The sequence below is a fragment of the Mytilus edulis genome, chromosome 8, assembly GCF_963676685.1.
Source record: "Mytilus edulis chromosome 8, xbMytEdul2.2, whole genome shotgun sequence".
In the NCBI taxonomy this organism is placed as follows: Eukaryota; Metazoa; Mollusca; class Bivalvia; order Mytilida; family Mytilidae; genus Mytilus; species Mytilus edulis.
Window position 1 is genome coordinate 45,614,103 of NC_092351.1, and position 26,460 is coordinate 45,640,562.

General features: G+C 32.2%; 1 protein-coding gene across 3 annotated transcripts; it reads left to right on the forward strand.

The window, feature by feature from the left end:
- The first annotated feature begins 848 nt into the window (after window positions 1–848).
- LOC139485711 (F-box/LRR-repeat protein 21-like) lies at window positions 849–21,417 on the forward strand. Of its 3 annotated transcripts, XM_071270356.1 has the most exons (3): window positions 857–986; window positions 5,895–6,037; window positions 18,379–21,417. In XM_071270356.1, exon 3 carries the CDS (start codon window positions 18,385–18,387, stop codon window positions 19,972–19,974), a length of 1,590 nt encoding a protein of 529 aa, XP_071126457.1. In that variant the 5' UTR covers window positions 857–986; window positions 5,895–6,037; window positions 18,379–18,384; the 3' UTR covers window positions 19,975–21,417. The 3 variants fall into 3 exon arrangements, with proteins under 3 accessions (XP_071126455.1, XP_071126457.1, XP_071126456.1); XM_071270354.1 differs by lacking the exon at window positions 5,895–6,037 and having other exon boundaries at window positions 849–982; window positions 18,377–21,417; XM_071270355.1 differs by lacking the exon at window positions 5,895–6,037 and having other exon boundaries at window positions 888–986.
- The last annotated feature ends 5,043 nt before the right edge of the window (window positions 21,418–26,460 follow it).

Consider the following 26,460-nt stretch of genomic DNA (forward strand, 5'->3'; position numbering starts at 1 on the left):
TCAGCCAGTTATCGTTCCCATACGAAGGACTATCATCGTTTCTTGCGACCATACTCGATGTGTCCCTGAAATTTTATCCCAGGAACTGGAATCGAACCAGGAACCTTTATGTTAGTAGTCCGATGCGCTAGCTACTACACCACGACTCTCCAAAGTTATACTAGGTTTGCATGTATACTCCATCAATGTATCTAACTGTTTCAATGTTCATGGTCACTTATACGAAATTAAGACAATAACCTTTTTTTTATCCTTATTTCAAATTATATCAGATGCGGTTCAAATTCAAAACTCAATTCACAATTTCTATTTTAGTTTTTGACTTTATTTATGTTTGTAGTATTGGAGAAGACGTTACTAATTTGAAAAACTTGTGTCTAATACATTTAAACTATAATTAGTTTTTTTCAATTACAATATTATCTTTTATTAAATAATATTTTAGAAAGTCCCTGCTTTGACACATTCCACATTTCCATTCTCAATTTTAAGCTTCAATTTTTTATTAAGAGACTCAGATAAGGTTTTTCTTTAACTTTTCTTACTACATGTATATATAACTCAACTAGCTTTTTAGTTCCTCAATTTTTTTTAGAATTGATTATAATTTTGAAGTATTTTTTTAATACTGATTCCCAGTAGACTGAGAATCTGACACTAAGATCTTTTGACAATAAAAATTATTAGCAAAATCAGATATATAAATCAGTCAAAGTGTAGTTTATTGTATCAATTTATTATCAGCAAAATTTATGATATCCGGATTTTTAACGTACTTGTCCGGATAATCTTTTAGAATATCTACATGGTCAGATCAGTGATTGCATAGATACTCATTACTGGTCTGCATTTAAACTTTATTTTGACCAATTACATAAACAAATCGACAGGAAAGAATGTAAAGAATGTCTATATTTAGTGATTACGCACGTTAGAAGAAGAATATGCGCTCAAACGAGTAGCTGTCATTAGGTTAATTCATCTATGTAAGTGTTTTACTGAATTCATACATAAGTCGATGCACAATCATGATTGCGATAAGGAGTTTTGTGTGCTGGCCTGCATTCAGAATATTTTGATACATTTGATAGTAATAGTTTGCAGAGTTGTAAATTCTATTTTGTGTTTTTCGGTTCTTGTGGCAAACAGTCATAATTGTGAATCATGTTTTGTAAAAATGCACATCATAAAATACTCTAGATTGTTTGTGATTCTTTGTCAAAATATGCCAAAACTGAACTGGCAGGACTTGTAAGAATTATAGTTAACCCGTACCAATGTAAACTCGTACCAACGTCAACTCGTACCACTAAAAAAAACTCGTACCAATGTAAACTCGTACCACTGCTAACTCGTACCAACTTATTTAAATGCATTTGATTGGTGTTTAATTATGAATAAAGTCTGTAAAATGTATATAATTTGAAAGTACAATGACCAATCTGTAGCTTATGTTCCATGTGTATTAGATATAGACAATACCTTGGCAGATTTGATTTGTTGTCTCCCTTGAATCATTCTTTTTTAAACTTATACTGATAACCATTGGATTTAATTTTTAATCATTCCAAATCGGTTACATTGAATAGATTTGGGTACTTTTATATTATTTTTTACTCAAGAGATACACATACACCTTATGTTTTATTCACATCTATATCGATATATATCATCCTTCTACATTTAAGATTTCACATGGTATTACATTAATACAATAATGTTTTCAAAGATAACTGGCACTATTGTTACATAATAATTGGCACTATTGTTACATATATAAAAATAAACATTCAAGAAGCACTAGCCCTGACTATCCTGCATTTTATAACACCTGTGTTATAATTTTAAACTTAACTAATATAAAAATATACCACAAAAAGTAAAAATCCTCATTTTTAACCGGATTTTTGTGACAAAAATGTCGGTTATTGATTTGGTGATGTACGGCGGGCGGGCGGGCGGGCGGGCGGGCGGGCGGGCGGGCGGCAATCAAATGTTGTCCGTGCATTAACTCATGAACCGTTCAACCAAAGCTTTTAAAATTTTAATATGTTATTACTGACAACTATACAAAGGTCAAGTTCAATAATGGCGATTTTGACTTTTACCGTTCAGGAGTTATGGTTCTTGAAAGATTGAAAAATGGAGTTGTCCTTGCATTTACGCATGAACTGTTCTACCAAAGCTTCCCAAATTTAAATATGTTGTTACTAATGAAAGAATGGAGGTCAAGTTCAATAATGACGAATTTGACTTTTACCGTTCAGGAGTTATGGTTCTTGAAAGATTGAAAAATGGAGTTTCCAGTCGTGTCCGTGCATTTATGCATGAACTGTTCTACCAAAGCTTCCGAAATTTTAATATGCTGTTACTGATGACAAAATGGAGGTCAAGTTCAATAATGACGATTTTGACTTTTACCGTTCAGGAGTTATGGTTCTTGAAAGATTGAAAAATGGTTTTTCCCTTCGTGTCCGTGCATTTTCTCATGAACCATTCAACCAAAGCTTTTGAAATTTTAATATGTTGTTACTGATGACAAAATAGAGGTCAAGTTCAATAATGACGATTTTGACTTTTACCGTTCAGGTGTTATGGTTCTTGAAAGATCGTAAAATGGCGTTTCCATTCAGGTTGTTGCATTTACTCATGAACCATTCAATCTAAGCTTTTCAAATTTTAATATGTTGATACTGATGACAAAATGGAGGTCAAATTTGATATTGACGATTTTCACTTTCACCATTCATCAGTAATGGTTCTTGTGATATAGCCAGGACACAAATAAATGTTAATAAATCCGGTTTGCTGTCGTTGTGACAGCCTCTTGTTTTTAAATGGCCCAATTCAACTTTTTTTTCTATTAATTTAAGAAAGAAAAAACACCACAAAACAATCGTATGTTTTAATATATTTTTAATGGTACGACTTCCCAGTGGTACGACTTAACGTTGGTACGAGTTAACTTTTTTGGTACGAGTTAAGATGGTACGAGTTTCCGTTGGTACGAGTTAACTTGCTTCCACTTGTAACATCTCTTTATTCCGGTCTCACTAATTAGCGACAAGAAGAATAATTTTAGCGACAAGAAGCGTCAAGAAACTATATGGGGACAAGAAAACATTTTTTTTTGGTTAAAATTACTTATTTCAAATAAATATTAAAAGAATATGCAAAAGAAAACAATTTTGAATCAATTTTAGCGACAAGAAAGTTATTATGTCAATTGGATGTCATTGTAGCAATAAAAAAAAAGGGACACACGCCTCGTTTGTCTCATTTGATGTTCCACATTGTGTGTACTGTGTTTACCTTAGGGTGAAGCCACATCTAATGTTGTTCCTATCAAGAACAATGAATTGTACTGTTACAAAGGAAATAATATTTTATATTTTATTTGTTCAATTTATTTCTGCCCGTGTAGAAAAAAAATAAATGCATATTTTTTTATATTTAATAAAAAAAAATGTTTTCTTGTCGCTAAAATTATTCTTCTTGTTGTTTCTTGACGCTTCTTGTCGCTAATTAGTGAGACCCCTCTATTCTTAAATATATTTTGTTAGTTTCATAACTTGAGCAAATTACATTAACATGATTAAGATGATTCATTTATCTTGGTAATCATAAACATGATAAATGTCAAACCATGACATGCTATTTTTATCTGAACTCAGTGAATATCTTTATTCTAGCTTGCTTCTTTATTTGAAATAAGAACCTGTACAGCAAAAGATCTGAGAACAAATATTCTTTATTGACATAGACATATTGTATGAAGATAATTAATAAGTTTAGGAATATTTGATATGAACCTATAGTTATCCCCCTTTGTATTCATTTATACTGACTCTGCCTTTTATTACTGAACAATAATTATTTGTAACATATACATTCATGAGATTGTATTAGTAGTATTAATAATATAAAATCAGAATAATATTGTATCATCCACACAGTCCCCAGCCCTAGAATTTATAAGCACGATAATCTAGGAACATAGAATTGCTACTTAAATCTAGGACCTCATTATTTATTAGTTCCATAAATAAGAAATGATAAGTGTAATTTGTGATTTCTGATGACGAAAACTGGGATTTAATCATCTGTATATCATGTATACCTACATTGTACATGTACCTTAAAAAACTGTAACTGCATGTTACAAACACAAATGTACATTTGATATATATACTACATGTACTTCTAATGGCTTACAGTCACACATACACAATGTAGTGAACATTGACACTACAACAAAGCTGAAAATATAATTATAAGGCCACACCAATTTGATTCCTTGGTCATTGTTGGTCGACGGACCCGCCCGCACCTATTTTTTTCAAAACAGAATTTTTTTATTTTTTTTATATTCCCGCTTCCCGCATCCGGAAATGAAATCGTGTTCATTTCCTGCACTGTTTTTTTGGGTGTAAATATTATAAAAAGATATCAACATTTGTTTTAAAATCACAGTCTAACCTGTATATAACGATTTTAAACATAAAAGCACCCCACCACACTGTAAAAATCTGTGAAAATATTTGTTTTAGCATGAAACCTATTTATCCAAAGGTGGGAGTGCTCCGACATAAATTTATAACAGCGGAAATACCTGTAAAGAATTAAAAAAATGGTTTCTTTCCCCCTTACTTATATTTCCTATAAAAAAAAATGTTTGTTCTTAGAATAAAATACAAAGAACTTCTGAAGGATTTTCCTTCAACTGCAATTATATTGTATGCTGGCGAAACAAAACTATCAATAGCCGCTGCATGTTTATGCACCTGCCCTGATTGATTCAGGGGCCTGTCGTTCAGCAGTTATCGTTTGTTGATGTTGTTCATTGGTAATTTCCCGTTCGGATATATAATTTGGATCGTTGGTTCGAATTGTATACGCTAATAATTTTGGGGTCTTTTTTAGCTTGCTGTTTGGTCTGTATCAAAAACCCTGTGTAAAGGGCGTACTTTGACCTGTGTTTGTTATTATCAGGTTGAGAACAACCCTCCCTCAGACAAGGGGTCATTTTACTGATGTAGAAAAGAAAATAAAAATACCAAGGATTTGTATAGTTCTTCAAAACCTTTGAAAACTTAGAATTTTGTACTCAAAAAGAGGAGAGTTACACCATATTTTAAACAAATTTTTCTAAAAGAGGGGTCCACTTATTTTGAATAATATTCTGAAACTGTTAAAGTAAAATGTGTTAACATGGTTATAAAGTCCAGGAATATTACAAAAAAAGTTTGGATGTGTTTTGACCATTAAAAACCAGATAGATATATAGTTCTTTGAGCAAATATTAGCCCTGTTGTACAAACAAATATATTATAACTCATATTGATCCCTCATAAAACATGTAAAAGGGATATTTATAACTTTAAGGGGTTGCCCCCAAACTGATTATGACTTGGATGGAGAATTGTCTCATTGTCAGTCACACATACATAGACCAGATTTAATTATTTCTTGGTGAACAGGGAAAAAATACTTCAGAAATTAAAGAAATGTCAAAGTACAAGTGATAAATCAAGTTGTAATATTTTCAAAACCTACTATTTTATGTTTACAAGAAAAAAATATAATCGCTCGCCTTTACTTTTCCAGCTTCGCCTCAAAAATTTGCAAAATAAATATTTTTTTATTAAAATTTTCAAATCGCTCGCTCGCCCCAAATTTTGGAGTCCAAAAATCCGTAGAACAAGAAATTAAATTGGTGTGGCCTAAAAAGAAAAAAATTAAGGCAGAGATGTTAAGAGGGTAGAAACAATTGAAAAGAAAGTGAGTATATATATAGATATAAACCTGGGTTCTTTTTTCCTGACATTTCAATATAATTAATGCAAGTTAAAAAAAAAGTAACATCTCAATTTCTATTCTAAATATTTTCACAGAAAACAGTAGAGCCGAAGAGATGCATTATAAGAGTTCAACTCTCCTAGTAATTCAAGTCAAAATCTAATAACATTACTTCTAAAGAAACTCCATAGAACTGCATAATTTTTATACGACCGCAAAATTTGAAAAATTTTTCGTCGTATATTGCTATCACGTTGGCGTCTGCGTCGTCGTCGTCGTCCTGCGTCCTGCGTCCGAATACTTTTAGTTTTCGCACTCTAACTTTAGTAAAAGTGAATAGAAATCTATGAAATTTAAACACAAGGTTTATGACCACAAAAGGAAGGTTGGGATTGATTTTGGGAGTTTTGGTCCCAACATTTTAGGAATTAGGGGCCAAAAAGGGCCCAAATAAGCATTTTCTTGGTTTTCGCACTATAACTTTAGTTGAAGTTAATAGAAATCTATGAAATTTTGACACAAGGTTTATGACCACTAAAGAAAGGTTGGGATTGATTTTGGGAGTTTTGGTTCCAACAGTTTAGGAATTAGGGGCCAAAAAAGGGCCCAAATAAGCATTATAACCTTGGTTTTTGCACAATAACTTTAGTTTAAGTAAATAGAAATCAATGAAATTTAAACACAATGTTTATGACCACAAAAGGAAGGTTGGTATTGGTTTTGAGAGTTTTGGTCCCAACAGTTTAGGAATAAAGGGCCCAAAGGGTCCAAAATTAAACTTTGTTTGATTTCATCAAAAATTGAATAATTGGGGTTCTTTGATATGCCGAATCTAACTGTGTATGTAGATTCTTAATTTTTGGTCCCGTTTTCAAATTGGTCTACATTAAGGTCCAAAGGGTCCAAAATTAAACTTGGTTTGATTTTAACAAAAATTGAATCCTTGGGGATCTTTGATATGCTGAATCTAAAAATGTACTTAGATTTTTTATTATTGGCCCAGTTTTCAAGTTGGTCCAAATCGGGGTCCAAAATTAAACTTTGTTTGATTTCATCAAAAATTGAATAATTGGGGTTTGTTGATATGCCAAATCTAACTGTGTATGTAGATTCTTAATTTTTGGTCCCGTTTTAAAATTGGTCTACATTAAAGTCCAAAGGGTCCAAAATTAAACTAATTTTGATTTTAACAAAAATTGAATTCTTGGGACTCTTTGATATGCTGAATCTAAACATGTACTTAGATTTTTGATTATAGGCTCAGTTTTCAAGTTGGTCCAAATCAGGATCCAAAATTATTATATTAAGTATTGTGCAATAGCAAGAAATTTTCAATTGCACAGTATTCAGCAATAGCAAGAAATCTTCAATTGCACAGTATTGTGCAATAGCAAGAAATCTTCAATTGCACAGTATTGTGCAATAGCAAATATTTTCAATTGCACAGTATTGCACAATAGCAAGAAATATATAATTGCAAAATATTGTGCAATAGCAAGAAATTCCAATTGGATTTCAATTGGAGTTATCTTTCTTTGTCCAGAATAGTAGTTGAATCAACTTAAATCATTGTTTTATACAATATACAATGTATATTCACTTTTACTACCAACTGATAGATTAAAACAATCTTTACCATTTAGTAATAACAAGCACTTTTTTTACATTTTAATATTTTATGATGTATTTAAATGAGTAGTTATTGTTGCAAACTTCATTAGAAATTTGAATTGAGATCAGTTTTGAAATAAGGGAAAGGGGGATGTGAAAAAAATATTTGGGGGTCAATTTTTTTCATTTCAGATTTCATAAATAAAAAGAAAATTTCTTCAAACATTTTTTTGAGAGGATTAATATTCAACAGCATAGTGAATTGTTCAAAGGCAAACATATTTTTTTTAAGTTCATTAGACCACATTCATTCTGTGTCAGAAACCTATGCTTTGTCAACTATTTAATCACAATCCAAATTTAGAGCTGAATCCAGCTTGAATGTTGTGTCCATACTTGCCCCAACCGTTCAGGGTTCAACCTCTGCGGTCGTATAAAGCTGCGCCCTGCGGAGCATCTGGTTATATGATATGCAAGCGGGGGCATTATGTGTCTCATGGACACATTCCCTTTTTATTTTAAATAATTTTTATACGGTTAAATACTTTAATCATCCATGAGAAAAAAATACAATGGAATAAGATACCTTAAATTAAACTATGCATTCTTAGTCTTAAACAGGTTTCTGATTAAAATCAATATTCTTTTAATGCTCCATGATACAGTTTTCATGTTTTATAGACCATTTTAAGATCATTTGCATGCATGCTCACAAGTAAATAACAATGAAAAATTAACCTCAAAAACTATATTAAATTCAAGTTTTATGGAAATGTAGCTTTTTTCCTTTTCTACCTTTTTATACGACCGCAAAAATTTTAATTTTTTGGTCGTATATTGCTATCACGTTGGCGTCGTCGTCGTCCGAATACTTTTAAGTTTTCGCACTCTAACTTTAGTAAAAGTGAATAGAAATCAATGAAATTTTAACACAAGGTTTATGACCACAAAAGGAAGGTTGGGATTGATTTTGGGAGTTTTGGTCCCAACATTTTATGAATTAGGGGCCAAAAAGGGCCCAAATAAGCATTTTCTTGGTTTTCGCACTATAACTTTAGTAAAAGTGAATAGAAATCTATGAAATTTTGACACAAGGTTTATGACCACAAAAGGAAGGTTGGGATTGATTTTGGGAGTTTTGGTTCCAACAGTTTAGGAATTAAGGGCCAAAAAAGGGCCCAAATAAGCATTATTCTTGGTTTTTGCACCATAACTTTAGTATAAGTATATAGAAATCTATGAAATTTAAACACAAGGTTTATGACCATAAAAGGAAGGTTGGGTTTGATTTTGGGAGTTTTGGTCCTAACAGTTTAGGAATAAGGGGCCCAAAGGGTCCTAAATTGAACTTTGTGTGATTTCATCAAAAATTGAATAATTGGGGTTCTTTGATATGCCGAATCTAACTATGTATGTAGATTCTTAATTTTTGGTCCTGTTTTCAAATTGGTCTACATTAAGGTCCAAAGGGTCCAAAATTAAACTTAGTTTGATTTTAACAAAAATTAAATCCTTAGGGTTCTTTGATATGCTGAATCTAAAAATGTACTTAGATTTTTAATTATTGGCCTAGTTTTCAAGTTAGTCCAAATTGGGGTCCAAAATTAAACTTTGTTTGTTTTCATCAAAAATTGAATAATTGGGGTTCTTTGATATGCCAAATCTAACTGTGTATGTAGATTCTTAATTTTTGGTCCAGTTTTCAAATTGGTCTACATTAAGGTCCAAAGGGTCCAAAATTAAACTAAGTTTGATTTTAACAAAAATTAAATTCTTGGGCTTATTTGATATGCTTTATCTAAATATGTACTTTGATTTTTGATTATGGGCCCAGTTTTCAAGTTGGTCCAAATCAGGATTCCATATCAAGTATTGTGCAATAGCAAGAAATTTTCAATTGCACAGTATTGCACAATAGCAAGAAATATCTAATTGCACAATATTGTGCAATAGCAATTAATTTTCAATTGGAGTTATCTTTCTTTGTATATAATAGTAGTTGATAATATATGTTGGAAATTTGCCAGACATGACTATGATGTCATTTTCTATTTTTATTTGCCAATAACTTTATGTAAATAACTTCATTGGAAATTTGCCAATATAAAATGTTGCTGATGAAGCTTTTTTTCCTTATCTTATCTAAAATGTTTTTAGATAATGTATGTTGGACATTTGCCAGACATGACTATGATGTCATTTTCTATTTTGATTTGCCAATAACTTTATGTAAATAACTTCATTGGAAATTTGCCAATATAAAATGTTGCTGATGAAGTTTTTTTTATTGTTTTATACAATAAACAATGTATATTCACTTTTACTACCAACCAATCTTTACCATTCAGTGATAACAAACACTTTATTTTACATTTTAATATTTTATGATGTATTTAAAAGAGTAGTTATTGTTGCAAACTCCATTAGAAATTTGAATTAATATCAGTTTTGGAAAAAGGGAAGCGGGGATGTGAAAAAAAAAGGGGGGGGGGGGGGGTTTAAATTTTTCTCATTTCAGATTTCATAAATAAAAAGAAAATTTCTTCAAACATTTTTTTGAGAGGATTAATATTCAACAGCATAGTGAATTGCTCAAATGGTTCATTAGACCACATTCATTCTGTGTCAGAAACCTACATGCTGTGTCAACTATTTAATTTTAGATTTAAAAAGTTTGAAGAAGAAATCTTTAATTGATTTGTAAAATCTTGACATTTGTTTTGTGTAAAAAAAAACCATGTAATGTCAAAAATTTGATCACAATCCAAATTCAGAGCTGTATCACGCTTGAATGTTTTGTCCATACTTGCCCTAACTGTTCAGGGTTCGACCTCTGCGGTCGTATAAAGCTGCGCCCTGCGGAGCACCTGGTTATAATTGCACACATTCTGACATTATACTATGGGGGGGGGGGGGGGGGGGGGATGTATGCAGGCTTACTAACTCATCAGAATCAACAAAAAAATCAAGTCTTATGAAACGCCTTCAAAATTATCCTACTATCAGAAAAGCTTTTAAAACATGTAAAAGGAAGAGAGAAATAAACTTGAATCTTCTATTTATTCAGGATTATTTTTGGAAGCGCTGGGATTGATACATTGTATCTTCTTGACTCTAGAGATATTATATGTTGTAAACTTTGGGTGCATTAATTAAGTCATGTACATGTATGCACACTTATAACATGTATAACATTACTTACAAAAAAATGTATTTTAATAAAATTAACTTTTAAAATGTTCAGTAAAGTTTTAATGAAGGTTTTGAAAAAATATATGCAATGTATTTAGAGATGGGGAGTGTACATCTCTGAGACAAAAATCCAATACATACATATAACATTTATATAATTTATAATAAATTCTTTATTCAAAGAGAGTAAACACAGTTAGTTACAATTACTAATCTTCCCCGAGACCCTCATATACAATATAAGTAAAAAATAATAATAAGAGAAAAAAAGTAAACATATACAACATATTAATATAATGGTATAGACATGATAGTTCAATGTACATGTACATGTACCATAGTTAGAACATATAAAACATTTATAAGCATGATATGAACATGTGGTATGCATGGCATGTGTGCCAATGAAACAGCTCTCCATCCAAGTCACAATTTGTAAAAAGTAAACCATTATAGGTCAAAGTAGTGCCTTCAACAGGATCCCTTGCTCACACTGAACCCCTAGCTATAAAGAGTCTCAATAATGACAAGTGCAACACCATTCAAACAGGAAAACCAACAGTCTAATCTATATAAAAAAAAACGAGAAACACTTATGAACCACATCAACAAACAACAAATACTGAACATCAGCTAGCGCAGATTCCTGAATTAGGCAGTGATATTGTTGGCTTTTCAAAACTGCCTCTACCCTTTGTTTGGGGGGGGAAAATATGCGTCATTTTTATCAAATTGGGAAATTTATAAAAAACTATGAATTTGACCGGAACTTAAATTTGCAGACCCCTTTCAAGAACCCTCATTTGAAATAAAGACCCCTTATTGTCAGTGATAATACACAAATACATGTAGACCCTAAAATTTGCATATATAGTCCTTTTAGTCATGAAAAATGTAAAAATGAATGTTTCCAGTTTGTATTCATGCATAATTACTACTGAGACTGCTCTGTTTGGGAAAAAAGTCGTCTTTTTGGGAATAATTTTAAGCCATTTTTTTTACAAATTGGGATTCTTCTCCAGGGGAAAAAGCCTTTATTCTCCACTAATTTAAGGCAAACAATATCACTGTTTGGATAGGTGCTAATAATTGCGGGTTTAAATGTTTTAATACATGAAAGTACCAACCTTCATCCTAATTCCTTATCCATGTTATCCAGACCTGCCAACTTTTGAAAATTTCCATGGAGGATTTAGCGCGCGACCAGATTTTTAAGGGTTACAATTTTAGCGACTTTTCTGTGTCTAAGTTCTCTTCTTTTTTCTTTTGGTATACTAATTATGAGCTTGTAGGCCTTGATATCTTTTATTTGCATGATTCTTGTACTATTATATTATAAAATTGACAAAATAACTGAAGAATAGAGAAAACTGGCATTAAAAATAAAGGATTCAAAGTACAGACTCCCCCTTTTTTTCCCTTCCAAGACCTTCTTATCTATGAACCTTGACTAAAAAGACCTAAAACTACATGTCCTAAAGTTAGAAGGATGAAGACAGATTTTGATTTAGTCTTACTTATGGTCTTAACATGAAACTTGAAACTTTTTATTTCACTAAAGGCCTCACATGAGGCATAATAGTACAATAAATTTAACGAACAATAATAAACTAAAGCATGACCTAACATATATACATATGAAGTAGGTGTATGCAGATGAAAGAGTAATATCCATATATTATCATTTAAATACAGACATAACTGTAATGTATTGATTGTTGATGGTCATCAAACTACTGGATTTAACCAAATTAATAACACCAATAAAGTATCACATTTATTGTTCACATCAGACAAGCTAACAACATCCGGTTACACAAGTATAGCTAATAACCAAAAGGGTTAATATGATTAAATACCAAAATGAATAAGAAAGTACCAAATGAATATTACAGATATTACATTTCTCCCCTTTTACTAAAAAAAAATCTTTATTTCCTTGTTCTTTTAGATTTCCAAAATCTAGCTTTTAAGTATAATCTTTCAAAACTTAACCAGCAAAAATTTACTGAAAATGTAAAGTTTGTCTTTTTAAAATATCAAAATTAACATGATTAACCTGAGTATCAAGTAAATGTATGAAAATACTTTAAAGTTCATAATACTAAATTCTTGACTAGAATTTGATTTAACAAAAAAACAATAAAAAATTGTCATCTCAATTAACTGTCTATAAACCCAAGTAGACAATTGTCTCAATTGTTTAAAACAAAATCTTTGTATCTGGATGGTAGTTTCCGGTCACGAGTTGGTCTAGACGGTTTGGACGGCTCTAGACTTGGGACGGATTTCATCAATTTGTTAGACTGAGCTTTATCATTAATTCCACCATTCTGATTTCCTTTTAACACATTTTGATTCTCACTAGATATATTTTGATTTTGAATTTCACTATATACATTTTGATTTTCACTATAGACATTTTGATTTTCACTATAGACATTTTGATTTTCACTATTGACATTTCCACTATTGACATTTTGATTTTCACTATTGACATTTTGATTTTCACTATTGACATTTTGATTTTCACTATTGACATTTTGATTTTCATTATTGACATTTTCACTATTGACATTTTGATTTTCACTAGATTTCCTTTCAATGAATCTTTTAATATGTGTGACATTTCTCTTATATGTATCACCATCATCATTTTGAACAACAACACTATTTCCATGCTTTTCCAGCAGTGTGAATGGTTTCAGATTAAAGGTTGTAGACAATTTATTTCCTCTATTTTGTTTCACTAAAACAGAATCTCCTGCTTTCAAATCATTTGTTGTTGCATTCCTTCTTGTGTCCGCATATAGTTTTCCTTTCTCCTTCCTTTGACTATCTCGGTCACGCACTTCAGTGTCGTCATGTGAACGGATCTGAATATCAGGTAGTTTTTTGCGAAGCGTTCTATTAAATAACAATTCAGCTGGGCTTACACCTGTAGTACAATGAGGTGTCGACCTGTACATCTTCAAATACGTTTGTATTTCAGTACTCAAGTTCTTTTTCTCAGCATTTGCAATACGCATGCGCTTCAGCAATGAACGGTTCTGACGCTCTATTTCCCCGTTGGCGGCTGGCCATAAGGGTGTAATTCTTCTATGAACAATACCATTTTGAACCAAGTAGTTTTTAAAAGTGTCACTAATAAATTGAGGTCCATTGTCAGTTGCGATCGAAATAGGTAAACCATGTATAGTAAACATTTTGTCTAGAGCATCAATTACACGGTCTGCGCTTGTGCTTTTACTCATAATTGTCACTTCCAACCATCTTGAATAGTAATCAACAACGGTAAATAGATATTCTCCAGACGGCAACGGTCCTAAAAAATCTGCTGATATCTGTTCCCACGGTTTAGACGGAAGAGACGTTCGTATCATCGGTTCTGGTTTCTCTAGGTTTGCGACAAGCTGGCACCCATAACAAGACTTACAATACTCTTCAATACTCTTGTCCATGTTTGGCCACCAAACTTTTGATCTTAATCTTTGTTTCATTAAAACAATTCCAGGATGTCCCTCGTGTCCTAACTTCAGTATCTGATTCCTCAATTCAGTCGGTATAATAAGTCTTGTTCCACGAAGAACAATATGACCTATAGAACTAAGTTCCTGTTTCACTGTTAAATACTGTTTGTTTAGCAAGTCTTGCCATCTTCCATTTAACAAACAATTTCTAATATTTTGTAATTCTTTGTCATTAAGTGACATTTTATCCACATCTTCAATCTTTACAGCGTTTGGTGTAGATTCAGATGCAACAAAACGTATATACTCCTCAGCTTGATTTATTTCTCCTTGTTTTGATTCATTTTTCGGTACCACTAACAACCGTGATAGAGAATCTGCAATATTCTGTGATCCTGGAATATATTTCACAACATATTTAAAAGGTTGCATTCTAAGCATCCACCTTTCAACTCGAGCACATGGTTTAGACTTAGGCGAAAATATAAATTCCAACGGACGATGATCTGTTAGCAACTCAAAATCATGACCCAGTAAATACATATGGAACCTTTCACAGGCCCATACTAACCCTAACGCCTCTTTTTCTGTTTGTGAATACTTCCTTTCGATAGTTGTGAGACTTCTGCTTGCATAGCATATGACTTTGTACTCATCATTCTGTTTCTGTACTAGAACAGCACCTAAGCCTACAGGGCTGGCATCTGCAATTACTTGAGTTTTCGCTTTCAAGCTGAAATAGCTTAAATTAGACGCATCCACCAGACCTTTTTTCAATTTTTCAAAAGAATCATTTTGTTCTGGTCCCCATTGAAATTTTGTCTCTTTGTGGAGCAAACGGTGTAGTGGTTCTACTACAGTTGCTAGATTTGGTATGAAACGACCAACAAAATTAACTAACCCTAGAAAACTCCTGATCTCAGAAACTGATTCTGGCCTTCTAGCATTTACAATTGCTTCAACTTTAGACTGAGACACACCAATCCCATATTCTGATAACATGTGACCCATAAACTCAATGTTTGCCATGTTGAATTTACACTTGTCAATATTAAGCGTCAGTCCTCTTTCCTCTAATCTTTGAAGAACAGCATCGAGTCTGTCATTATGCTCATTAGAAGTAGAGCCATACACAACAACATCATCAAAAATGTTTCTTACTCCTTCAAGTCCTTGAAATACCTGACTCATTACTTTGTTATACATCTCTGGGGCGCAGTTTATTCCAAACATAAGCCTTTTATATCGGAATATTCCTTTATGTGTCATGAAGCAAGTTATCTGTCTGGACTCAGGTGTCAGTTAAATTTGATGGTACGCAAGTTTAATATCTAACTTTGAGAAGACTTTACTTTGATTCAAATCTTGAATTACCTCATCTACAGTTGGAATTGGATATCTTTCACGCATGACTGCTAAATTTGCGCGCCTCATGTCAACACATATGCGTATATCACCATTCTTCTTTGGTACAACCACAATTGGCGATGTCCACTGACTTGGTCCATTAACGGCTTCAATAATGTCCTGTTCTACAAGTTCATTCAGTTTTTCTTCTAATTTTCCTCGCAAATGATACGGTATACGACGTAATGGCTGAATGACAGGTTGAATGCTTTTGTCTATAGGAATTTTCAATTGAAAGTCTACTTATTTTCCCACACCTGAAAATACCTTTGGAAATTTACTTGTATAGTTAGTTTTCACCACATTATCAGTCACTGTGTTAACATTTGTCTCTATTTTCAATACACCAAGTTCTATTGACGTCTTATGTCCAAGTAATGCCTGGCCGTCTTCCTCAATCACGAAAAAATCAGCTGAAACACAGCGGTCGTTCACACAAACATTTGTATTAAAACTGCCTGCTATAGTAAGTGGCTTGTTACTACCATAAGCGTACAAATTCTTAGACGATGTCTTAGACTCGCACTTAATCTTATTCTTCTTTAAGTGTTCCCAAAGTGTCCTATCTATAATGTTTACAGTTGCACCAGAATCAATCACCACAGGAACATCTATACCTCCAACATTAACTGTAAATTTGCTGACTTTGCCTTGATTCCCATGTACTGTAAATGCATTATCATCATCTTCGTTTTCGTAATCTGGTTCACTGCATGTATCATCTGCAGACTCAACATGTCGCACATTTGTTTTTCTTGAATAGTGATTCTTTGAAATTTTTTTCTTCGACTTGCAACATTTTTCAAAATGTCCTTCATTTTGGCATAATCTGCATTTCTTCCCTTTTGCTGGGCATTTTGGGTCTGTTTTGTAATGTCCAGAAAACCCACATGCATAGCATGATATTTGTTTAAACTCTGATTTATTTTGATTTTGTTTCTTACTTGCATAAGTTGAAACTTTGTTGACAGATTCAATTGGTTGTTCTATCGAAGTTGCCTGTTTCTCTGCAGCTTCCATTGCCTGTGCAGTTTCACGCAATTGCTGTAAGGTAACATTGTGCCTTTCTAAAAATTTCCTTCTCAATCTCTTTGAACTACATTTGTCTATTACTTGGTCGCAAATAGCTTCGTCTACATTACCAAAATTGCAATAAATTGCCTTTTGTCGTAACCTAGTTATAAATTGTTCAATTGTTTCTTGGGGTTTTTGTTCCATTGCCCGGAATTGGTTCCTTTGAAAAGAGTTATTTACTTGCGGTGTAAAGTGATTGTTTAAAATTTCTACAGCAACTTCATAAACTGTTTCATGTTTACCCGGGTCTCGTTCCACCAGGGTATAATACACATCTTGTACTTCCATTCCAGCACTGTGTAACAATAATGCTTTTTTCTGTTGTGCCTCTACAACTCCTTTACCTGTTGCATACAAGTTAAATGATCGAAGCCAGCGTGTCCATCTTTGTCCCAACGGATTAATGTCATTGCCAACGTCAAAAAATGGAATTAAACCAACATCAGACAATATTGGACGTGCTTCTGCCATCTTTTGTTATCCTCGATTATCCTCGTCGCCAAATTGTAATGTATTGATTGTTGATGGTCATCAAACTACTGGATTTAACCAAATTAATAACACCAATAAAGTATCACATTTATTGTTCACATCAGACAAGCTAACAACATCCGGTTACACAAGTATAGCTAATAACCAAAAGGGTTAATATGATTAAATACCAAAATGAATAAGAAAGTACCAAATGAATATTACAGATATTACAATAACAATATTGCAAAATTTTGCTAACCCAACAAGTACATACTTATCTTGTCAGTATCAATAAGAAAATGGATAAAATTTGAGTTATCTTTCTTTGTCTTTGTATCACTTATCTGAAATAATAGTGTAACAACATCACAATTTTAGAAAAAAACCACTATAAAATATAGTTTCAACAGAAGACAACTATCCATTTAATATGCTATAAGCTCTAAATGCAAATGGCTATTACATGCATTTAGAAAAAAAAGTGAATATATTTCACACAAACTTTCATAATATCTGCCACTTATAAACACCAAAATTTCCAAATTACAAAACATATTTAGGTATATATAACAAAATCTACCACAAACACTTGTTGACAAAATGGTGGACACCATATCATCATTTGTCAAAGATAATCTATATAAAAATAAGAAGATGTGATTTGAATGCCAATGAGAAAGCTATTCAGAAGAGATCAACTGATGTAGAAACAAACAAATGTTAATGGTCACTGCCCTGCCTTCGAAAATGCGCAAAACCCATATCGTCATACTACATACATTGTATTAAGCTTTAAAAGGCACTGAATGGACAAACATAAAACAATTCAAATGAGAAATAAGATTTGATATACAGCTTTCCCTCCCCCTTTAATACATAGTAGTGGTTGAACAGTACATCATCAAAACAAACGATAGAAATCAGTTTAAAGGGGCTTATAAAGTACAAGAAAACTCCCCCTAAAACACACACAGATCTGTGAGTACTCATACATATCATAGTTATCATGGTAACTGAAAGCTATTTTAAAGCTAATACATGTAACAACAAATAAAAAACAACTTGTACAAAAAAAAAGGCATGTATCTACAAGAGGTTGGACTAAAATATCAATAAATGCACATCCTACACGTACATCCAATGGATTTATAGAAAATGAGTCATTAGCAGTTGGAGCAAAACAAACTGGTGCAATGCTACAATATAGCTACATGTGTACATGTATTGATGGATATCAATGTATGACTGTGTATGTACATATATACAATGCTGCCAATTCTCACACATTTTCATGCTTATTTTGGTTTGAAGGATCTTTTGAGATTAACAAAGTGCTGTCTTTCTTTTACAGGAAAATATGGATGGAGAAAATGAAATACCGCTCAATGGTAATGATATCAATGTTGATGATGTAAAAGATGAAGAAAGCAGCAGTTTTACTGAAAATTGTACAGACAGTGAAAACCCTAATGAAGCAGTTATCAATGAAGAAGAGAATCTCAAGCTATTATTAATAACAGACCTCCCAATGGAAGTAATTGTTCATATTTATGATTTTCTTCCACTTGTATCACGATATAATGCATCAATGGCCTGCCATGTTTTGTATGAAGCCTTCAACCATCCAAAACTTTGGCATGAACAAAGGTTAATGATAAATGGAGATGTGCTTAATTATGGATCAAAATATTTTGGAAATTGTACCAGAAATGTACCAAACAAAATCAAGCATCTGGTTAAAAAGTTTGGTAAATATTTTCAGTTTTTGACGATTCAGGTATTTGGCCATCTAGGGAAATTAAACGAATGGTCTTCAGTATTATTAGAGCTTAGTCAACAATGCAGACTCGAAAAGCTCACTTTGGTGGTTGGCAAGATGACAACAGAATCAGATCTTTTAGGAAAACCCCCGAAAAAAAAGGACATGGATATTCTATTATCATTTATCCAGAATGCTTTTCGAATTAAACATTTAGATATCAAAAGTTGGCCACTCTTCCCAGAGACGATGTTTCTAGCTGATCAAAACATATTCAAAGCCTTGATGAAGAATACTAAACTGAAAGAACTAGAACAACTTGATCTGTTCTGGCCGTATACCAATCTGATGTGGTCAGAGCGTCAACCTATTCTACCAGACAGCAATATGGTGCTAGAACTCATACAATATCTGGGAAACCTGAAGAAATTAGGACTGAGGTCAACAATGTTGTCTGATGCTCTGCTTGAAGCTTTGGCATCTTCAAGAAGATCTAACAGGATTAGTTTGATAAGAATATTTGTCACATATGCCAAGGGAAAACCAGAATATCAGATTCCAAACATCAAGTCATTGTCATGGAAACGCCTTACTGACATCAATCCAGATTTCCATGTTGAATGTCATGTGATGCCACGATTACCATCAATAGAGTTGGGCAACATGCTGACTCTGGACTGTCCACTTTCAAAGATAACGTTTCTTCAATGGTCAAGAATTGACGAGCAACTTATGGAGTCAATTGTTAACAAGTTCAATCAAACTCTGAAAACATTTGAAGTCTACTGTGATTTTAAAGACTATGATGAGGCATTGATCAAGATGGTGGCAGAATGTCAATTTTTAGAAAACTTAGTCATAAGATCCTGCTCAACACATTGCGTAAATGTTGAAACTATCAAAAAATTAGCTTTCTGGCGAGGTACAAGATGGGTAACTTTTCAATTCGATGAGAAAAATATTTCTTTCATCGACAAACCTCAAAACATTGAAGAAGACACCGTTGTTGCTAAAAATGAAAATGGCGAATACTTTTTGGTAGGCATGCATCAGTTCCACGCTGAGCCAGAAGGAAAGGAAAGAAGAATGAAATGCCAGGAATTGAAAGATAGCCTAGCAGTGATACTTGGTCAGAAGTTTATAAGTAGAAACAAAGCTATTATTATAGACAGAAATTCAACAGTGTAGCTAACTTGAAAATCAAAAATTGTAGTTTAAATACTCATTTATTACTAAGCATGTGGGTCTGGATGGGATTTACAGAATAGAATATGGGGCTTATTAAACTTTGTAGAAAAATTGGCAAAAAAAAACAAAGAATAGACAATTATATTATTGCAAAAAAAAAATTTAGAGAATAATGGAGTGCTACATCATCCTACTTTTTAATGCTTAAGTATGAATATGATGAAGAATAGAAAATAATTTCAAACATTGTTAAGATAAGAGAAAAAAAGGCTTAATAAATAATTGATTACAGCATTAATGGACCTCACCCCATTCAGACCCTCATTCAAAAAAGGGGTTGTTGTTTTATCATGTTTATCAAATTTGCAAGCCATCATTTGATTGGCCTCGGTGAGTTTCTAGTCCCTTTATCTTCTTTTTTCACACTTTTTTGTAAACAGCTCAAACCATAACCTGAGTTACCTGGGTTGTGTTCAATATCGTAGTGGCTACATAGCTGCTAGCAATATCTATGTAGCAGCTAGGCTAGATGCATGTTCAATAGTCATAAATCTACATAGCCCTGTGAAGCTACTATGATATTGAACGCGACCAATATAAATATCATCAAGTAAATTTTTTTAGTAAATTGCAAATAGTTGTCTAATATCATTAAAAAAAAATCTTGTTGCAAGATGGTGAAGAAAATCTGACAGTTACAAATTCTGAAAATGCCGAAGGTGCCAAATTGATTCATCCTATTTCTGCCATTTATATAACAAAAAAAAGTCAGTTTTTGATAATTGCTCTATAAACGACAATATTTGGCCAAACTAAGCTGTACATGTATTGCATTTTATGATCTGTTATCTTGTAAAATGTAATTGATAGTCTGATACGGGTATATTGTACATGTAGGAATGATACCAATGCTTTCCCTTATACAAGTGGATAAATGATATTTTTTTTAGGGGAAAATATCAACATTGTGCTTCTGATATACTTATACATGTAGAATTGGCGAATCTCAGCAAAATTCTTTTTGAACTTTTTTAAACAAAAATAATTATATATGTCATGATAAGCATTTCATTTTCAACTTGTTGGCAATGAATGACCATGTGGCATACATCCTTTTTCAAACCATAACCGTCCCCAAAGACCCCACCCCCGATCTTCCACTTTTTACAACAAACTTTTTAATGAGAAAGTTTGTTCCCTCTTTTTTGTGGAATAAAACTTATATCGTGTGGAGGTTCTACAAAGTTCACTTAATTTATTTTAATTCATACTATAGGTGATATTACAAGTTTCAAATCAGAAATTAAAGACACAGAATTGTCCTCAATCATGTCAATTGAACTTTTACACTAATGTGACTGTGATATATATACTAACTGTTCTGAAATTATGCTTTACATAAAAGTTTTTTTTATACTGTTCATGATTAAATATTTTACATAATTAAGCATTTGTTTTTATACACTCGTTTACAGGAGGTATTATGGTATACCATTGTCTGTCCGTCCGTATGTCTGTCTGTTGTCAGTAAGCTGCCTTTGGTTTTTAAATAATTTTATATTTTACTTTTCCAAGTTACAGGGATTTTATTTATAAAAAAGGGGAATTTTCCAGTTTTGGGACAAAAACTCAAAAATGCTTCTAGCAATTCTTATGAAACTTTGGTGAATTGTTTATATCGATTTAGAATTTTATAAAGGACAAGGTACGATAAGCATCAGAGAACGGCCCCCTAATTTCGTTCAAATTAAGGTAGCACAATACAAAGATTTTTTTACTTCCAATCACTAACCTTTGAAATGCTGTAACTTTCTTATGAATGCATAGAAAATAATAAAAGAGGTATATATAGATAGATAAAAGGTTAATCTTTTAAATAAATGCAATATTTTTATTATGCAATCATTATGTAATCAATTATTATGTAATTAGTGGCAAAATCTGGGTAAGTTCACTTGAATGAATTTAGCTCTATCATCTCTTTAACTATACAGAAAATTTTAACGAAATCTTAATCAACACATCATGGGCTTCAAAAGGGTGTCTCAGATTGTCTCTATGGTATTCTATTCTCTCATACATCTCTAATTAGTGTAAACATTCTGACCACATTAAAGAAGATAATGTTTAATTAGGTGTAAAATTTGTTCTATACATTCTATCTGAAATCTGAGACACCCTTTTGTAGATAATGGCCACAGGAACATCATATAATAAAACCAACCCTCTAGGGATACCTATGCAGAAGCTAATTTCATTTGAAAGTGGAAATTTGGTGGAAAATATTTTAGACACAGTTAACATTATAATTGGTTACATAATTGTTGCATAATACTAACATTGCATTAATTTGGAAGTGTAATCTGTTAGCTATCCAAAACTACCACTTTTATAAATTTTCAAGCACTATTAAGAAAGTTACAGCATTTTAAAACTTGGGAGTTGGAGTTATAAAATCTTTGTATTGTGCTACCTTAAAAGTGACTTGCTATTAAATATAATACATTATTTTTAAAGTTTAAAACCTATATTTTTGTAAACATTAATAGATTTTTCAACTTCCGTTGATATTATTCATGCCCTGTTGCTGTAAAGACCTCAAGATTCTGGAAAAGGGCAGAAAAATGGCAGTTTCCAAACCTTTTTCTGCATTTTAAGCTATGAGCGTACCTACGACCCACGATCATATTTATACCAGGCATTCCTTGAACATAAATGTTGATGCAGTTCAAATATTTTAGTGGGTCGTAAGTACGCTCATAGTTAAAAATTCAAAAAAGTGACAAAAAATCGTTGTTGTTTTCATTGAATCATCGAAATTTTTAACCGAACTGCGGACCGGAGGTGATTTCCGGTATTTACTAGATCCGACGACGGAAATGTATTCTTACTACGCTATAATAATGGCTAGTTTCTTTAGGAAGAAAAATAAACATATTTGAGACAGGAAAACAGGATATTCCTTTACTCATTATTCTTGAATTTAAAGTGACATTTTAGCAGACCGTCGAAATATGACCCAAAATTAGACGGAACTGTGATAAACTTCAGAGAAATACTGGGAACGTTATTGTGAATGAATATAATAACTGGTTCATACTCAAAAAGTGCATATACGTATTTTGTTTCATAATTGACAAAATCGTCGCCCTGGAATGTTTTAATCTCCGTTGACACTTTTGTGAAAAGTGCTTTCTTTCACGTCCGCATTTCTACCAAGTATGGCATGCCAAGTTAACATTTTAGACAATCATTTAATAAAAATACAGATGGCGAAAATAAACTACAGAACTGTGAATAATAACATACATTGTTATCCATATCACATAAGTAGACACCATGTGACAATTTTAATTAGTTAATTGTGTAAGTGTAACAATAATCAAGATTAAACAAAACTATCCAACACTTTTATGATCTAAATTATGTATCTTGAGTTAATATTTTTTTGGTCATGGTGTTGAATTTATTGGACTTATTATTTGTAATTGTCTCCTGCCTTCTCGTTGTTCTATCTTGACGACAACGCGTGCTACTTCGTATTTCTTCTAAAATAACAGCACTACATGTATAATGAATTTAAACATATTCAAAAGAATAAAAGCTTCTTTTATTTTTTAATCAGATATTTACACGTCAAAGAAAATAAAATAAGTATTGAATATGAAAGGAATAAAACGCATCATAATTAAAGATATCTTGCTTGTAAGACGTGTGTTTCGCATACAAAAGACTCATCAGTGACGGTCGAATTATTAGGTTATTTATTCCTGAATATATTATCTTTAGTTTTTGCAAACAATATACAGTTTTGTTAACAGTTAATTCATAAAAGTTACTATTTCAATAATAATTCATGTTTACACAAAGTGCTAACTTTTGGACATCATGTTGCTGCATGGGTTGTTTGTTTCATTAATTGTTATTGTGCTATACCTTAAAAGGTTACAGTCCGTTGGAAGACATATTACCCTAACTTGACACTCCGATCCAACTAGTTTTTGTTCTCACCCCTTAATGCAAATTGATTAACGGAAATCAGCAAATACCAATTGTTAAGTCTTAAGTTTGACCAGGCCGGTGTCAGAACCCACGATATCAGGCGTTTTAATTCATTTATTATATTTATTAAATTGTACAATGAATTAATAAAAGGGTGCATACTGTAAGAATCCATCTTATATGAATCCGCGCTTAAACATACACATCCACCCAAAGGATGGCTGAAATGGAAGAAAATATGCCGATAAATTATAATTTTATAACAAATATGATTATTTTTTAAAATTTAACAAAATTACGGCACTAACTGCAAAAGATCGAAAAACGGACAACAATTTTCGGTCAATTTCCTGAATGAAAAACAGGATTTTCAAAGATTTTTTTCTTAGTAATTTTTTGACTGATTGGCCTAAATTTCTGTTTTTTACACCTTTGAAATGTCTGCTGTTCATCTATAATGAAATTTATTTGATAAATATTATAAAAAGCTGCATTTATTTGGTTTTAAATAGATGTGTAAAAACGGCGAATATGTGCCCCCCATTGACAAAACTTCAGGAAATTTCAAGCACCCTTTAATCTAACTTTACAGATGATTATTTTCAAACAAACATGTTTTCAAGCTTAGGAATGTTTTGCATTTGAAGTTATCTTCATATAGAAATATCAGTATACTTCAAAAACATAACTATTCTTCTTCTTTTTTGGAATTTTATTCTCATACACACTTGTCCCGGTCTACACTTACTTAGCTTTTATACATTGACTTATGATATTTGGCATACAGTGTATAGCCATGACTCTAGACTTGCTACAATTCCCTTTCTAATATTTCTCTCTTACTAATTTATATGTTTACTGATAAGTGCCAGCCTACTGATTGCCCTTGGAGAAATTCCTCCTGCAGATGTCAGTATAATTGTAATCTCCTAGTTATAGCAGTAAAATTATTAAAGGGGCAAAATTGAAAAAATAATAATAATTAGGAAGGGACATGTAGCAAGTCTACCATGACTCAAATATCATAACAGTCTAATTTTGTTTATTTTCTTTGGTTACATCTTCTGACATCAGACTCGGACTTCTCTTGAATTGAATTGAATTTTAAATGTACGTATTGTTATGCGTTTACTTTTCTACATTGGCTAGAGGTATAGGGGGAGGGTGGATATCTCATAAACATGTTTAACCCCGCCGCATTTTCGCGCCTGTCCCAAGTCAGGAGCCTCTGGTCTTTGTTAGTCTTGTATTATTTTAATTTTAGTTTCTTGTGTACAATTTGGAAATTAGGTATGGCGTTCATCATCACTGAACTAGTATATATTTGTTTAGGGGCCAGCCGAAGGACGACTCCGGGTGCGGGAATTTCTCGTTACATTGAAGACCTGTTGGTGACCTTCTGCTGTTGTTTTTTCTATGGTCGGGTTGTTGTCTTTTTGATACATTCCCCATTTCCATTCTCAATTTTAATAACATTATGACATTTACCGTTGATCTCAAGGTCCAATTAATTGACCTTTAACTTTCATGGTTAAATGATTGTCCAACCCTTAAACCATATATGTTCTTACAGGCTATGCCAGTTTCTTTACTGCACAATAGGCTTAATTTCTTAGGTCAATTAATGCCTCGTTAATAACTCCAAAAATGATTTATACACCCCCTTTTTTGCCTTGATAAGTCGTTTCTAATTCACCATAGGTTTTGTACCCATGCAGAAGACACATTCCAACCCCTACATCATATTAAATCGTAATTGCCTGGATTAGACATTTTATTCCACACAATGTCTTGTTTTCATGAAAAGACTTTCACATTGAAACAAAGATTTTGTAGTGGTCTACAATTTAAAAAAATGTTTGATGTTGCTTAGCAAGATGTGGGATTCTATTCTCGATATAGGATTCGTCCAAAAAATAATGATAATCTAGATGTTTATATTATAGTGTAACACCGTATTAGGAAGTATATTCTTAAAAAATAACTAAGCTCATACTTATAAAAATATAAAGAACCTATTATTGCATGGTTGATATGCACTTGTTATGTAACTTAGTTGTTGATCAGCGTGTAGTGACCTACAATTGAACTAAGTTTTCACAAACAGACAATCTGCATTGCGTTCAATTTAATTTGTTCAATAAAATGACTTATTGATTTGTAGTTGGCTTTAATTCAAACATGTTTTGCTGTTGCTAAACAACACTTGTGTTGCTATGCTCAATACGGAATTTGTAAAGAATAAAAAAAGATGTATATGAAAAAATATTGGAATGAAACACCAAATGGAAAGAAAAATCTTCAAACAACAGCTTAATTCATACTTAAGAGGGGCAAGAACCAATTTTTTAACCGTTGCTAGGCAACATTTCTGTTGCCAAGGTTGTTTTTAAGCATATAATAAACAAAATCAAAGGGTATTTTCATTTGTGACTTCAAGTTCTTCTTGGACAAACAATATCATGTGCAAATATTTAAATTTTT